The sequence below is a fragment of the Octodon degus genome, unplaced genomic scaffold (genome assembly GCF_000260255.1).
Source record: "Octodon degus isolate 3935 unplaced genomic scaffold, OctDeg1.0 scaffold00236, whole genome shotgun sequence".
Classification (NCBI taxonomy): domain Eukaryota; kingdom Metazoa; phylum Chordata; class Mammalia; order Rodentia; family Octodontidae; genus Octodon; species Octodon degus.
The window spans coordinates 3,373,605-3,389,806 of record NW_004524812.1 but is presented as its reverse complement, the minus strand read 5'-3'; the positions used below and the strand labels follow the sequence as shown (position 1 = coordinate 3,389,806).

At 39.2% G+C, this 16,202-nt stretch overlaps 2 protein-coding genes across 2 annotated transcripts in view; one reads left to right on the top strand and one right to left on the bottom strand.

The window, feature by feature from the left end:
• The window catches only part of Nkap (NFKB activating protein), a 23,314-nt gene extending 17,038 nt beyond the window's left edge, over positions 1 to 6,276 (top strand). The window contains exons 8-9 of the mRNA XM_004645705.2: positions 2,068 to 2,217; positions 5,931 to 6,276. Of these exons, the coding sequence (XP_004645762.2) occupies positions 2,068 to 2,217; positions 5,931 to 6,105 (325 nt within the window). The 3' untranslated portion in view covers positions 6,106 to 6,276. The remainder of the gene's footprint in view (positions 1 to 2,067; positions 2,218 to 5,930) is intronic.
• Positions 6,277 to 8,595: 2,319 nt separating this feature from the next.
• Positions 8,596 to 16,202, bottom strand: part of Akap14 (A-kinase anchoring protein 14) — a 31,059-nt gene continuing 23,452 nt past the window's right edge. The window contains exons 4-5 of the mRNA XM_023706026.1: positions 13,361 to 13,540; positions 8,596 to 9,484 (exon numbers count right to left, since the gene is read on the bottom strand). Coding sequence (XP_023561794.1) covers positions 9,437 to 9,484; positions 13,361 to 13,540 — 228 coding nt within the window. The 3' untranslated portion in view covers positions 8,596 to 9,436. The remainder of the gene's footprint in view (positions 9,485 to 13,360; positions 13,541 to 16,202) is intronic.

Below are 16,202 nucleotides of genomic sequence, written 5' to 3'. Positions count from 1 at the left end.
GTTTTGCAAGCTTGTGATTGAGATTTTAATTTCCTCTATATCTCTTTGACTCTGCTTCATGTGATCTATTTCTTTCCTGTATTGCTCATTCAAGGAATCCGTCATTTTTCTAATCTCTGTTTTTTTTATCGATGTCTTCTTTAGAAGTAGTTAGAAATTCTTTTACTGCGGTGCTTTTTTCAGATTGGGTTTCCTCCCTGTTTCTGTTGTTGCTTCTTTACTTCAGATGCTATGAGTTCTGAGAATTCTCTTTTTATTTCAGAAAAGAATTGCACTGAGTTCCTCTGTATCTTTCTGCTGTTGCTTATGTACAATCGATGCTATTAATTCATGCATTTGAGCCGAGCTAGTGTCCGCCTCACTTGTTCTGAGTGAGCATTGGGTTTCCTCCATATGTTTCTGCATTTGATTCTTTACTGCAGACATTATTAATTCAGGGATTTCTTTTTTTATTTCCAATCTGAGTTCCTCTATACCTTTCTGCAGCTGTTTATTTCACAAGCTGTTGATTCGTTGCTTTCAGCTGTATGATTCCCAATTTGTTCTGTGTTAGTATCCTCTGCACTTGTTACAGGTGGGTTTGGGTTCTGAGGTTGCATTTTGTTACTTCTCGTCATTTTGTGTAGCACTGTCTTCTGACCTTTGTTGTAGATCTTTGTTGCATTTATAACCTTAGCACATACTGAAGTTCAGGTGCAGATTTACAAAGTTTGGATTTATCCAGCTGTGCCTGGCTTGGGTCTGGCTGCTGTGCTCAGCTCCTTCCTGCTGCTGCCCTTGGGCGTGAACTTGTTGTGCCCTTCTGGCAATATGTTCTGCTCCTGGACTAGCTGGGTGGTTGTATCCTCTACACTGTCTATAGGGATTGCAGCTGCAGGGTTACACCCCAGGCCTGTATGCCAGGCCTGAGCTGAGCCTGGAGGGGACAAGGTGGAATAGTGGGGAGAGACAACTCTCCCACACACTCACCAGGCATGGGCTAGGACTTGGTCTGGGGATTCCCGGAACGTGGCAGAAATTCCTACTCGTTGGGCAGGGTAGGTTGTTGCTGCGGAGTGGTAGGAGGCGTCCCAAGGGGGTGGAAGAGGGTCTCACCCATGCTTCGCCTGGGCTGGGACCAGTAGTAGGTCCCGCCGGCTCAGGGTACCCGGAAGCTCTCCCACATACTCACCGGACCTAGGCTAGGACTGGGTCTGGGGGTTCCTGGAACACGGCAGAAATCTGAGCTGGAATCTTAAGTACTTGCTGTGCAGTTTCCCATTTTTCTTCTGTATAAAGCTTGTTTTTTACCCCAACACGCCTTTCCTTCTTTTCCTTTCCCTGTATTCTTCCCTGCCCTGTTTCTTCCTGTTAAAATCCTTTACTAGCTTTCAAAGTTTTTTTCAAGAGGAGAGAGAGACACTGATTCCCAGTATTACCCCTCCATGAGTAGTTGAGATTTCTACCCCTCTTTAACCCTCACAGCACTGTATGTTGATCCTGTGCAGTGTATTATATGTTTTAGCTTTTATTGCAGTTATATGTTATTAATATAAACAAGAACAGAGATTGTTTATATATTACAAACTCTGGGTTTAATAGGTACACAAGAAGCATCTAATCAAATAAAAGTATAATAGCTTTTAAAGTCCCTTTGGAACAAAGGTAATAGGTAATTGTTACCATATAGCATTATTGTTGGTTATAAGGAAAAGATAAGTCAATTTGAGAAGTATAATTTCTTTAGTTTTTTTTAAGAGAAAAAGAGAGAATGAACTGGAGGTAGAAGCAGTAATGGCAGTACCTATAGGGATAAATTAACCATCTCTTATAAGCTGTACACCTACACACATTAATGTCAGTTCTTGCAAATTATTTTTGCATTTCTGGGTTAGTAACATAAGTCATAGTGCAATGCTTGCTAAATAAAGTGATTCACATTGGGCTTACAACAGTAAAACACTACTGTTTAGCACTGGTACTCCTGTTGTTACCAGAAAGAAAATGTTTTGTGTGCTTTTTAGATGATGAGCTTGCTGTATTGTGGTGGTTTAATGAACCTTTTCTGAATCCTGAATTACTTTGCAGCTATGGCCATGCTCTATTACCTGGTGAAGGTGCAGCTATGGCTGAATATGTGAAAGCTGGAAAACGTATTCCACGAAGAGGTGAAATTGGGTTGACAAGTGAAGAAATTGCATCATTTGAGTGTTCAGGTTATGTAATGAGTGGTAGCAGGTATGTTCTTGGCATTGGGCTCAGTTTCTGTGATTACATTTTTTTCCTCCTTACTATCAGAACTATATTTTGGTGATTGATTTTTATTAAGTCACTATTCATAATGGAAAGTAGAGTATGAATACTAGTTTGAGAGGCTGGGGATCTAGCTCAGTGGTACAGTGCCTGCCTGGCAAGCATGAGGTCATGTGTTCAATTCCTGGTACCAAAAAAAAAGTCTAGTAATACTGGTTTGGTATTGGTCTTGTCATATAAACAATGTGGCTAAAATCTCAAATATATATGAAATTAGGCTTCAAAGTTAGTTCTATCCCAAAGTTCAAGGAAGCAGTATTTCTTTGTACTTTCCTATAGGGAAAACTATAAGACATTATTGAAAAACATTAAAGACCTAAATAAGTAGAGAGATAACATGTTCATGGGAAGAAGGCAATACTGTAAAGTTGTCAGTTCTTTCCAGATTGACCCACAGATTCAGTAAAATTCTAATCAAGTTTTTCATAAAATTTAATAAGCTAATTCTAAAATATATTTGCTACACTAAAAGGCCAAGAATGGTCAGGGTGGGTGGGTACGTGGGTTGGTTGGTTGGTTGGTTGGTTGGTTGGTTGGTTGGTTGATTGATTGATTGATTGATTTGCAGTAATGGGGATTGAACACAGGGTCTTTGCAATGAATTAAGTCCCCAGATCATTTTTTTTCCACTTTGAGACAGGGTCTCACTAAGTTGTCTAGGCTAGGCTCAAACTGGTTCCCCAGCCCACACTCCTAGAGTGCTGGGATTACAGGTATCCTCGCAGATGTGTCTCAGCTTAGCCAGGTCATTTCTGAAGAAGAGTAAGGAAGGTGAGATTTGCCTTACTGCAGACGAGAACTTAAAAAGCTTACAGTGCTTCAGAAAGCATAGAGAAACAACCAAATTATTCAGCGTAGTAAAATGCTTTCTTGTACTTTCCTAGTTCATATTTTGGCATATGTATTTTATCCACTGACAGTGATCTATTTATCGTAATCCCATGAAAAATATGGCATTTTGGTTGTTAAAGCATTAGGAGATATAGTTGAGTTTGAGACCAAGGACAGCTATGTCTTTATGAAATTTCAGTTATATGAAAGAGATGGGATGTTAGAACAGTGGAGAAAAGAGGAACCATTGAGTAGAGGGGCAAATGGTTATCTATGTAGAAAAGATAAAAGTAGGACCCAGACTCACCGGATATGAAAAGGGCTGTGCAGATAAATTAAGAGCTTTAAGAACAGATATTTTTTAGACCTTGGGATAAAGTGTCTTTTTTAAAAAAATTCCCTAGCCATAAAATAAAGTATTGCCAGGCATAGTGGTACATGCCTATAACCCCAGCACTTGGGAGGGAGGGATTAGACTGAGACAGGAGGATTACCATGAGCTAAAGGCGAGCCTGAATTACTTAGTGAGACCTTCTCTCTAAAATTGTAATAATAATAATAAAGTAGTTATTAAATTAAGTAGTTATACGGGGGCTGGCAGGTTAGCTCAGTTGTCTAAATCTCCTTCTTGGGCAAAATCAGTCCAGAGCAAGGGACTATGGTTTGATCCCAAGCACAACATACTGCACCAGACCCGCCCTTAAAGCAGCCTGAGCCAGCCAAAAAAAATAAATTAAGTAGTTATAAATTAAATTTGCCTAGGCTAAAGATAAGAACTCATGTTTATCAAAAGATATATTAAAAAAAAGACAAGGCCAGCCAAATAGCTCAGCGAACTAAAGCACCTGCTTAGTCAGAGTTCAGTGGGGTTCGATCCCTGGCATGCTGTATTGGCCCTGCCTCCATGGTGCACTGAGACAGCAATTGAGACTGGGCATGGTGGCGCACACCTGTAATTCCAGCTCTTGGGAGGCTGAAAACAGGAGAAGCACTATAAGTATGATCTACGTAGTGAGACCCTGTAGACCCTGTACCAAATGCATTTTTAAAAAAAAAGACAAGTTCCATGGCAGGATAAGATCTAAAAATACACAGAACTGTTAGTAGTGAGAATGCTTAAAGCATACCTTTGGCAACCCAAAAGAAAAATGGGTAAATGACCAGACAAGTATTTTTCAGAAGAAGTAGTACATATAGCCTATACATACATAAAAAGATAACCTTTATTTTTAGGGATGGAAATTAAGAACTTAGTGAGATACCATTTTACACCCATTTGATAGGAAAAAAGTTTAAAGTTCTAACAATGCCAAGCATTTGAAAGGCTCTGGATACACAAAATCTGAAATACTGCTAGTGATGGTATATATTGGTACACTTTGGGAAATAATAATTCAGCGACCCCAGTCTAGAGTATCCAAGAGAAAAAATTTTCATATATGCTAGAACTCCACATATATGCAAGTTCATTATAGCATCCTTCATGTAGCACTTTCTCCCAAGTACTAACTAGGCCCATCCCTGGTGAGCTTCTGAGATCAGATGAGTATGGACACAGCCAGGGTTGGAGGGCTGTAGATTCAGGTGGCATTTTCTGTACCAGGTAAACTGTTCAGAACACTCAGATTAGGCCTGAGCAACCTAAATATATTGTCATTTTAGCCAGGCGTGGTAGCACACGCTTATAATACCAGCACTTGAGAAGATGGAGGCTGGAGGATCACTGTTGAGTTTGAAGCCAGCCTGGACTACAAAGTGAAACATTGTCTTAAAAAAAACAAAACATATATACATATGTATGTATATACATATATAGATAAGTCGGTATTTATTTCTTCATCTCTCCCATCTTGACACTCCCCTGCCTTCAAACTAATTTAAATTGATTATCTCCTCTTCTCCTTACTCAGATTTTTCTGTTTTTCCAGAAATAGCTCAAGCTTCTTGAATTGATTCTGTAGGGCTGGGTACATATATACAAAAAAGACAGCTTTTCCCTCAAAATAGAGACCTTTTGAATATGCTATCATAATTTCCTTCTGCCTCTACTCTTATACTTCAGTAATTTGACCCTTGTAAGAAATCTCTTCGTTCTTTTCTTTGAGTCTCTACTGGATTCTAAAGAAATTAAACCTACCCCAAGACCACTCTTCAGTTATACATTAAGACTTGGTTCTTAAAAAAAAAAAAGACTTGGTTCTTTTGGTTGTATTGATAAAGTAGAAATTTTAAAAAGTGCCACTTGGGCTGAGGAGATAACTCAGTGACATAAGCGCCTGTCTGGTAAGTGCAAGGTCCTGAGTTAGATCCCCAGTACCAAAAAAAAAAAGAAGAAGAAAAAAAAGAAGAAGTGCCACTTGACTGATGGAAAATTAAATCTCTCATCTGTCCTGCTATCAGTTCCACAAAAGCAAATGGACATATCACCTAGGACTTCTAATTGTTTTGCTGTAAACAATTAAACTGGACTTAGATCCTCAGCATTTAAAACTAATAATGTTTTCTATGTTGACGGAATTTAAGAGATCATAATTTGAATTCTAGAAATTAATCAAATGGCAGGAATGATGCGGTGATAGTTTAATTTCAAAAGGCCTCTGTGTGTCAGCTTTTAAGCTGATCATTCTGTATTAAGAAGGGGTTGGGGCTGGGGAGATGGCTCAGTAGAATAAGCAGCTGCCTGGCAAGCTCAAGGGCCTGAGTTCAATCCCTGGTTCTGCCAAAAAAAAAAAAAGGGGGGGGGGTTAATGGGACAATCTATGAGAATAATTTCTGAGAAATTAAGCCAAGAATAAAATTATCTCCAGGCATCGGCGAATGGAGGCTGTGCGACTGCGAAAAGAGAACCAGATCTATAGTGCTGATGAGAAGAGAGCTCTTGCATCCTTTAACCAAGAAGAGAGACGAAAGAGAGAGAACAAGATTCTGGCCAGCTTTCGGGAGATGGTATACAGAAAGACCAAAGGAAAGGATGACAAATAAAGACTTTCTAATTATTCAGCAGACATTTTTCACAACAAAAAGGAAGCTGGGTTTCTACACATACAAAGATTATTGTTCTTTGAAAAAGCTTTACAGTGCTACTGTGCCTTCTATTTAATTCTTTTAGTTCCTCAATTTTAAAAAAAACCTGCTTATTGATAAATAACTTTAGTAAATTATTTCGGTTATTTTGGATTGTCCATAACATTCTGGCTTAAAAATTTAAATTATGAATGAAATTGTACATATTAGGGGAGGAGGCATGGAGAGAAAGTGTCCGTAAAATGAGAAACTTAGTCTCATGCTAAGGCTCAGTGCCCCATTTGGCTCTACAAACGCCAACCCCTACCCCAACTAAACTTGAGAGAAATCATTCCTCTGTGTTGAAAATGTAATGAATGGACTTGACAGGAACTACATAGGAGGCTAATTTGTTAAAATGAAAGCTTTGCTGAAAAAAAAAGCAAGTCTGGATGTGAAAAATGACTTGTACAGTACAATATAGTATCTGTTCCAGAATAGTGTATTTTGCTTCCAGTACCTACCAGTACTCTAAAATCAACCAGTATGCCAAAAAGGAAATTAACTCATGGATGTGTTGAATTGAAAATGTAAACCTATCATGTTTTCAACTAATAATTCACTTAAAGATTGCTCTTTCATGGTCTGGGGATACAGCTCAGTGGTACACTGCATGCTTAGCATACCTAAAACCCTGGCTTTGATTTCCAGCACTCCAAAAGAAAAAAAGTACTTTCAAATATAAAGTCTTAGGAAATCTGTTTCTGGGCCAGTGTAAGTACTTTATTCCTATTTAACCTATACTTTAGTGATCGGATAACATCTGAGAAGAAAAGAAAGAAATCAACTGTAGTCAAGAGTGCTGGTAGGAAAAGGATGAGTCATTATTTTAGTAGTTTCTTAAGATCATGTTAAAATGATACTAAACAATTTTTGTGTGTGGTACTAGGGATTAAACCCTGGAGCTCTGCACTGAACTACATGCCTAGCCTTTTCTATTTTTGGTTTTAAGTTTTTGATATAAGGTCTTATTAAGTCACAAAGTTGCTCAGGCTGGGCTTGAACTTGTGATCCTCTTGTCTCAGCCTTGCTGGTAAACATTTTTAAGCTCTGTTCTTTATGTAATAAGATCTAGTTATAAATATTGTTAAATTTTTTAGTTTAATTTTTATATCTTTCAGTTTAATTGTTAACTCTGTATAAAACATTACATTTGTGGGAAGTGCAAATGGTAGAACTGTGAGATCACAATGTTTTTCCTTCTCTTTTGTTCAATTAAAAGGTCACAGAAATGAAAGGTGAGGGGCCAGTTGAAGTTTTGGCAGCTTTTGCTGAGGTTGGTTGTTTCAGTCTCCATTATTGTTACATACATAATTACTGGGTGACAGGAAAATTCTAAAATGCCCTTCTTACAATAGTTTAAAGTGGGTTTTGTTCAGTTTTTAAATAAGGCGCTCATATTTCAAGTACAGGGCACAAGTTTTTGTATTTAACATATATTCAGAAAATGTTTAATCACAGCTACTAAGCAGCAGTCAGCAGGTAGCAATATTTGTCACCCCTGAACTTGTGATTTGTTTTGTTTTTCAGGGGCTTTTTTGTACTCAAAATCAAACTCAGGACCTTATGCTTACTAGGCAGGTGCTGTGCTGCTAAGCTATGTCCCCAGCCTGAATTTGATTTATAGTACCTAGCCAAATAAACAGGTAGTTTCCAAAAGTTAAAAAGAAACTAGGTCCCAGACTTAAGATTCTTCATCCATCTACTTCTTTGTTCAATAAAACCTAAAGTTTCTAATCCCCCTATTTTTTTTTCCTTTTGAAACAGGGTCTCCCTGTGCAGTTCAGGCTGACCTTAAACTCACTGTGTAGCGCAGGCTGGTCTCAAACTCACAGTGATCCTCCTGCCGCAGCCTTCCAAGTGCTGAAATTACAGGCATGCCCCGCCACACCTAGAAATCCCCACTTTTAAAATTCTGTTGTCTATGGGCATTTTTGTTACCCATTTCTAGAGACTGAAATAATATATTCTTTTATTTTTAGTAGGCAAGGTAATGTAAATGCAGCAATTTTGCAATACATATATAAATATTCAACAGATGTTTATTGAATAAATGAAAGAAAACATAGTAAATTATTTGAGAGCCTTTCCACTTTTTTCATCAGGGTTTTTTGGGAAGTATCTAAGAAACAATAGCTGAAGTAGCATATTAGGAAAGAGGAAAGAAAAATAAAAGGGCTTGAAGTGTTTTATTTTAAGCTAATGAGACTTACTGCTCCAAGCCACATCTTATCACCTGAACCATAAGTCAGATGGTAGGGTTACTTGTTTCAAAGATATTTTTCTGTTCTTCAGGGAGACTGAACTAGTTTCCCACCTCCTTGCCCATCGCTCTGTTAGGATTTTCCCTTTTAATTTATTGCACAAATATAAGTTTTAAAAAAGGAAGAAAAATTACTCACAGTCCTACTATATTAATCGCTAGTATTCTGTGGGTTTTTTTCCAGTGTTTCTCTAAGTAAATATGTATTCTGATGTACTTGGGAGTGATCAGTCAAAGTGTAACGTAAATTTGTCTTTGGTGTTTTAAAATTTTGCAGCCAGGCAAGCAATTCCAGGAAAGATAGAAACAAGTGATGATCTGATCTGAGGATGGGAAGACCAGAAATAAGGGAGGATATTGATTGAACTCACTCCTGTTTCATTGTCCCTGGTCCTCAAGACACCTTGCTGCCATCACCAGTGTGATGGTGCATTGCAGAGGGAGCATGCCAGGTGTCAGAGTATTAAACTGCACTGTTTAGCAGTAAGGCAAACACACAGTAAGTAATCTGTGAGAAGGCCGGCCCTTCAGACTGCTTTTATTATGAGCTGTAGGACCTTTGAATTTTTTTGCTCCTCAGTTGTACCCATAAGTCTGGTTTGCAGACTTAGGCACAAATTGGAGAACAAGCAGTCAAGAACCAGCCGCGGCCTGGACTGACAGGTGAATTTTAGCAAATCTCTAAACTCAGCTCTGTGCTTAGAAGACTCAAAAATGATGCACAGTGATGGGGAAAACTTTTTAGAAAATAGAAAACAACTCACTGGTTACTCTGCTAATGTGATGGAATTTGCAGAATGGAAAATGAATGAAAGCAAAAAATATAGATGGATTGTATACCACAAGTTTATTCAATAAACATTCTGTGGTTTGATGTACTGTGTTGTATTTTTAATACAATCTTAGGAAAACAATCCTCAGATGTCCTGTAGGTATCAGCTAATACCTAAGTAGGCCTTGACTTCATTTATTAGAATGTATTTGATCTCAATCATGTTCGACAGAATTCCATCTTGATAGCAGATCAATTCTGTTCTAAAGAAAAAGAAACAATACACCAAAAGTTTCTGGAAATCATACAGAGCATTGAGTCAGGGATTCCTTCCTTACTCTGCTACATTCCTAATGATCAGGGAAAGTAGAGGATGGAGTGTTGAGAGAGAAGAGGTGGCAAGGGGTCTAGCTATTCTTTTACTGTGCCTGAGACCCAATCTATAAAGGACTAATGAGCTTACATGTAAAGAGTCTCTAAGAGGGATTCTAGACAAATAAAGGGATTTTTACTCATTTAATTCCACATGATTTTGAAGTTTCATACAGAAACAACAAACATGACTCACTTTGCCCCTATTCTACCCCAGCAACTAATCTTCAAGTTTATAATTACAGGAAAAACAGATACTAAGAAAAACAAACTTTCTGGGACAGTGGCAGAATCATACCTTCAGCCCATTCTAATAGGACAGATGGTCTAAAGAAGGTTGACTATTATATGGATTATCTGGTTGTACATCTGCTGGATTCCTGGGGTATAATGACCTGTCCCCTGCCCTTTTATTTATTTTTTTATTTTTTAATGTATTTAGTACAGGGTCTCACTACAGAGATCAGATTTGTAGTGAATCTTCCTGTTTTTCAGCCTCCCAAGCAACTGGGATTACAGGTACATGCCACCATGCCCAGTCTCAGTGCGCCCCCAGGGTAGGGCCGTCCCCTGCCCTTTTAAAGTAAATCTCCCCCCAAAATTGTATCTCCCAAGAGCCAGGCGTGATGGTGCACATCTTTAATCCCAGCATGCAGGAAGCTGAGGTAAGAGGATCACCATGAGTTTGAGGCCATCATGCACTACATAGTGAATTCAGGACCAACCCAAACTACATAGCAAGACCCTGTCTCAAAAACAAAATACTAATAAAGTAAGTCTCCAAATATTTATTACCTTTGGATGAATTTTTGGTTTTCAAATACAAAAGAGAGATCAACAGGTGCTTCCTAAGAGAAAAGAACAACCATCAGCCTAGACTAATCATGCCAACTTTTAATTCCTTCCCTCCCTCCACTTGTCCATATGTATGCTGTTGAATGTCCAGAAAACATTTTCCTTGTGTGGGAGTGTATAGATCATAGTTCTTTGTCACATCAAAACTGTTCTGCAAAAGATCTTTTCAACAGCAAATACCTTGAGAATCACCATAACACCAAGAACATGATGACAGAGGTTCATGCTTCTCATTAACAGCACAAGTAAGTCACTGACCTTCTTTACACACTCTGGTTTATTCAGCCAATAAGCTCTGCCTCTCAGGAATAGCACTACGGGCCAGGGAGATAGAATAAGTGCCTGCCTGGCAAGCACAGGATCCCAGTTCAGTCCCCGGTACCAGAAAAAAAGGAATGGCACCAGAAGGAAATTATATACATGAACAGGTTTGAAAACATTTTCATGACAGCATAAAAAATAGACTACAATACTGTCTCTGTGGTCCCTCCCCATTCTCACTTCAAATTTTGAGCAAGAACCATTCTTCCAAAACCTCTTTGTACTGTACATGATCTCCAGTATAGTCTTGCTCAGCAGCCTTATTTTTTTTTAATGTATTTGGTACAGGGTCTCATTACACAGCTCACACTCATAGCGATCCTCCTGTTTTCGGCCTCCCCAGTGTTGGGGTTACAGATGTGCACTACCACACCGAGGCTCAGTGGCCGGCTCAGCGCACCTAGGGTGTGGGGCCAGCGCGGCATGTGGTATTAGGGATCGAACCCCAGCCCCTGCACTTGCCTAAGCAGGGGCTTAGTCCACTGAGCTATCTCGCCAGCCCCTCTAGCAGCCTTATTGCACACTCTGACCTTGTCAGTCAGCAAGACAGCTGATGGAAGGATATATGACCGAGAGAAGTGAACTGTACACCTGTAGTACCTGTTTAGATGTTTTATGTTCCAAACTCAATAGAGATTTCATTCTAGGATAAGAATAGAGGACATGATTGCCTCACTGACTTTGTGGTCCCTAGATAAAGCCTTGGAGTCAAACAAAAGCTCAAATACCTTGTGAAAGGATGGAAAGAAGATAGATAATAACATTTTTATGTGTTATTGTCTAAGCATTGAGCTTGGCATCATCGCCATTCCTATAAGGACCCTTCCCCCTGAATGCACAGATAACTATTTTGACTCCTTTGACACTAGCCATCAAGTCAGCATATTTCTTATTCACAGTCTACTTAGTGGCTACAAGTAGTCCATGAAATTTTTATTAAACACATACTATTTTGTAGACCTTATTTCATAGCAAGACCAAAATCTCTACCTGTATCAAGCTTATGTTCTGGTGTGCGAGCAGATAATAACAAAATAATAAATTAAATGGAATATTAGAAAATAGTAGGGGCCGGGGAGATGGCTCAGTGGAATAAGCACTTCCCTAGTAAGCGCAAGGGCATGAGTTCAATCCCTGGTTCCACAAAAAAAAAAAAGTAGTAAAGTATTGTAGAATAAAACAGGATAAGATAGCTGGTGTAAGAAAAGTTAGGGAGCAAGTAGTGTACATGTCTAGGGGAGCGTGTTCTTGTCAGAAGAAATAGCAAGTGCAAAGGCTCTGGGGCAGGATTATATCTGGCCTATTTAAGGAATAGCAAGATCAGAGTGGCTGTAGCAGAATAAGCAAGGGGGAGCGGGGAGATGGCTCAGTAGAATAAGCACTTCCCTGGCAAGTGCAAGGGTCTGAGTTCAATCCCTGGTTCCACAAAAAAAAAGCGAGGGGAAGAGGTCGTGGAAAAGCAGAATAACAAAGGACTAAATCCCATAGCCCTTGTAGAGTTTTGCTACTCAAATGTAAGTCTCTGGACCTGTACTGTCAGCATTGTCTGGCTGCTTGTTAGAAATGCAGAATCCAAAGCCCTACTCTACACTGGCTGAATCAGAATTTTTATTTTAATGAAAACTCTCCTTCACCTGTACACACTTTCAAGTTTGAAACATACTTCAGGAAACTTTTAAATGGGAAACTTTGATTTTAACAAGGCTCATGCTGGCAGCCTGCTGTACTGCCAAGAGATATATGAGTGCAAGGATGAAATCAGAGAGCTTGGGAAGCTACTACAATAATCTTGGTGAGAGAGGATAAGCTTGGCCCAGGGTAGTAAAAGTGGAGTGGTACAAAATTGTGGGGTTTTGGGCATATTTTTCAGGGTAGAGACAACTGGATATTTTTTCAGTACTAGAGAAAAAAACCAGGGTTATTCTACCACTGAGCTACATCCTCAGCCCTTTTTTAAATGTATTTTTATTTTAAGTAGCACCTTGCTAAGATACCCAGGTGGGACTTGAACTCGAAGTCGTATCTAACTGTATTGCTTAATGGATTGGGATGAAGGTTGTTTTAAAAAATGAGAGTCAGGGATGACACCAAGGATTTGGCTATCAGTTGAGATGGATAATGTAGTAAAGTCAGATTTGAGTGGAAAAATCAAAGTTCCCTTTTAGATATACAATAAGTGAATTGTTCATTAAGCATTCAGGTTGGAGAGGTTCTGGCTGGAGGTATAAGTTTGGGAATCACAGGCTATAGGTGACATTTTAAGCCATAAGACTGAACAAGGTAATCATGGAAGTGAGTACAGAGGAGGCCCAAAGCCTGAGTTGGGGACATTCCAATATGAGGGGATTGGTGTGAGGCAGAGATGCCAGTAGAAACTTGAGGAGGGATGGCCCGTGAGGCAGGAGGAAAAGCAGGAGAGTATGTTGTTCTGGGAGCCTGATGGAAAGTGTCATGGAGGCAAGAGTAATCCATTGTGACTTGCTGCAGATGGGCCACGTGAGGACAGAAATATGAAATATAATTCAGCAAAAAAGTCTGTATTCCATTGAAGCCTCACTGAAAGGAGCAGGGACCAAAAAAACAGAGCTTACCAGAGGTTTGTTTTTGCTTATCTTGAGAGTGAAGTAGGCCAGGGTGAAGATAATTGCTAGGGGAAACTGAGCACTTGGGACGCTCCAGCTCACACGGTAGATATAATAGAAGGAGTGAATTACATCTTCCCTCCGCAGAAACTCTGTGCGGAATGCCCAGGCAACACGATGCTTGCAAGTCTGTTTCATAGGGAAAAAAGAGAGAAAAATAACTTACAGAGCAAGAAAGAAAAGGAGGGCTATAGCCGTATTCTAAAGTCCTACATATTTTACTAGGATTCAAACTACAGTCAATTCCCAATTACCTCCTGAGGGGAGAAAAAGTAGAGCTGAAGTGAAATAAGAGCAAAAGCAAACATACCTTCAGATAAGACGTGGGGCTGCAGGGGAACACCCTTAGATGTGTACGTGAACGTCCACACCAGCCACATCTGCTCCACACCCTTACTAGGAAGGTGTCTTCCTTACTTTTCTTATCGCTGAGGCTAAATACCCAATGGTCCCAAGTTAGAGGAGGAAAGGTTTACTTCAGCTCAACTTGTAGGAGTTTCAGCCCAGTTATGATTTGTGTCTTGATTTCTCCCCTTGCCCCAAGCCTCATGCGGTCATAGGGGCAGGGTTTTTTTGGCTGTGGCAAAATCTAGTTTGTGATTGGTTCATTGTCTAGTGCTAAGATTAGGGGTGTGAGTGCTATACCTTTTCTAGAGTGGGAACTCTGCATAGATTATAAGAGAGGAAGAGACTTGCTCCTCACTTTTGTTCTTATTGGTTGTGCTGTCTTTTGCCTGAACTGTTGCCCCTGTCCCATGCCACCCTACCTTGGGACCAGCTGATTAAGGACTAACACCTCTACAAACTGTAAGCTAACTAAACTTTTTCCTCTTTGACTTTGAGTGTCGTGTATTTTGTCCCAACAAGGAAATAAGTAACTAAAACAACTCCATAGCCAGCTGGCTCCAAGTCAGGGTGGTATGGCCAAGTGGCATCACAGAGGAGAAGCAGTTCATGGTGCAGCAGGCAGAAGGAAGCAAGCAGAAGACACCAAGCAGCAGGCAGCCTGCCTTTTCCATTCCTTTATAATCCATCTAAGCTATAGGCCTATTGACTGGTGCCACCATATCCAGGGTCAGGCTTCTATTATCTACACCCAGAACTATGCTAAAACCATTTAGTTGTCACACGCCCTTAATCTAAGTGTCACACACACTAGATCCAGCCAGGTCCAAAAAGCCCCAGAGTACATAAAGCTTTAAGGAGGCATCTAAAAAAAAGCCAACATGGCTAAATAGAAAACAATTAGAAAGTGATTAGAAAATAGACATGGTGGTACACCTTGTAATCCCAGACCTTGGAAGCTGAGGCAGGAGTATCACCAAAGTTTGAAACCAGCTCAGGCTACATAGTGAGTTTGAGGTTAGGTTGTTCTACTTTTTGCTTTTTGCTCACACGCTTTTTGTATGAAATGCCTGGTTCTTATTACAAAAATAAATTAACTGTATTAGACAAAGGAAATTCTATAATTTTTTCTTATCTAGGCCCCATTTGTATATTCTTATTTTCATATTATGTTCCAGAAGAGGATAAACACTAATTGTGCCTATTGGTAATATATAATTGTATCTATTCCTTACCCACAAATACACAAATTGTCTCACACCAGGTTTAAACATTCTTATCCATATAGAAGTATCTTTCAACCATTTGAATTTGCATTTTTATGATTTTCATTAATGCAATTATTCTTTTTATCATGAAAAAGACTTTTCCTAATATGGTAGAAAAAATGTGTCAGAGAGAATTATATCCAAACCTTGATTTTGCCATTTGAGCAGAGAGACATTGGAAAATTGTCCAACCTCTATGAGCCTCGCGCTTCCTCATCTATAAAATGGGTACAGTGATATATCTGTACCTAGTTCTTTTATTTTAAAGAGAATAGAAAATAATAGATTGGACACTAGAAATGATACACAATTTCCAAAAAGCCAAACAAGATGAGAGGTACCCAACAATGGCTGCCACATTGCACACCACTATCCTCAATGTAGTTGCCCAGATTACCAGATAAAAGCAAGCAAAATTGGTCAAAATAAATATTTTAAGCATTAACTGCTACCTCTAAAAAACCATAAAAATTATCAGCACAATCATCCTAGCTATCCTGTGTACACAAATACATGATTGCCGCCTTCCTTCTTTCTCCTTCCCCTCTCCCTTCCCTCATCCCAGCCATTCATTCCCCTTAAGCAGTTATTTTCCCTTTTGCTGTATCCATTGTACCTTTCAGGTTTTCTTCTCTGTTTCAGGTTCTTACACTAGGGAGACAAGGAGTGATTTATTTCCCTTGTGAGCATAGTCTCTAGTTGCATTCATTTACCTGTAAAACCCACAAGTATATCTATTTTTATAGCTGAGTGATACTCCATTGTATAAAAATAGGATATCTTTATATCCATTCCTCAGTTGATGGGCATTCAGGTTATTTACAAGATTTGGCTATGACAAATTGTGCTGCTATACCCATATATTGCTGTGGTATGATGTTTTCAATTCTTCTGGGGAAATACCCAGAAGAGGAAGAGCTGAGTCAAATGCGACTTCTAATGCTAGATTTTTGAGGAGTTTCTACACTGATTTCCACAGAGGTTGTACCAGTCTGCACTCCCACCAACAGTGAAGAATGGTTCCTTTTTCCTCACAGCCTCTCCAGCATTAATTATTAGTTGATTTCTTTATGATAGACATTCTTTTTGGAGTGAGATGGAATCTCAGTGTTATTTGAATTTGCATTTCTCAAATAACCAGTGCTGTTGAAATTTTTTTCATATATATTTTTTAATTT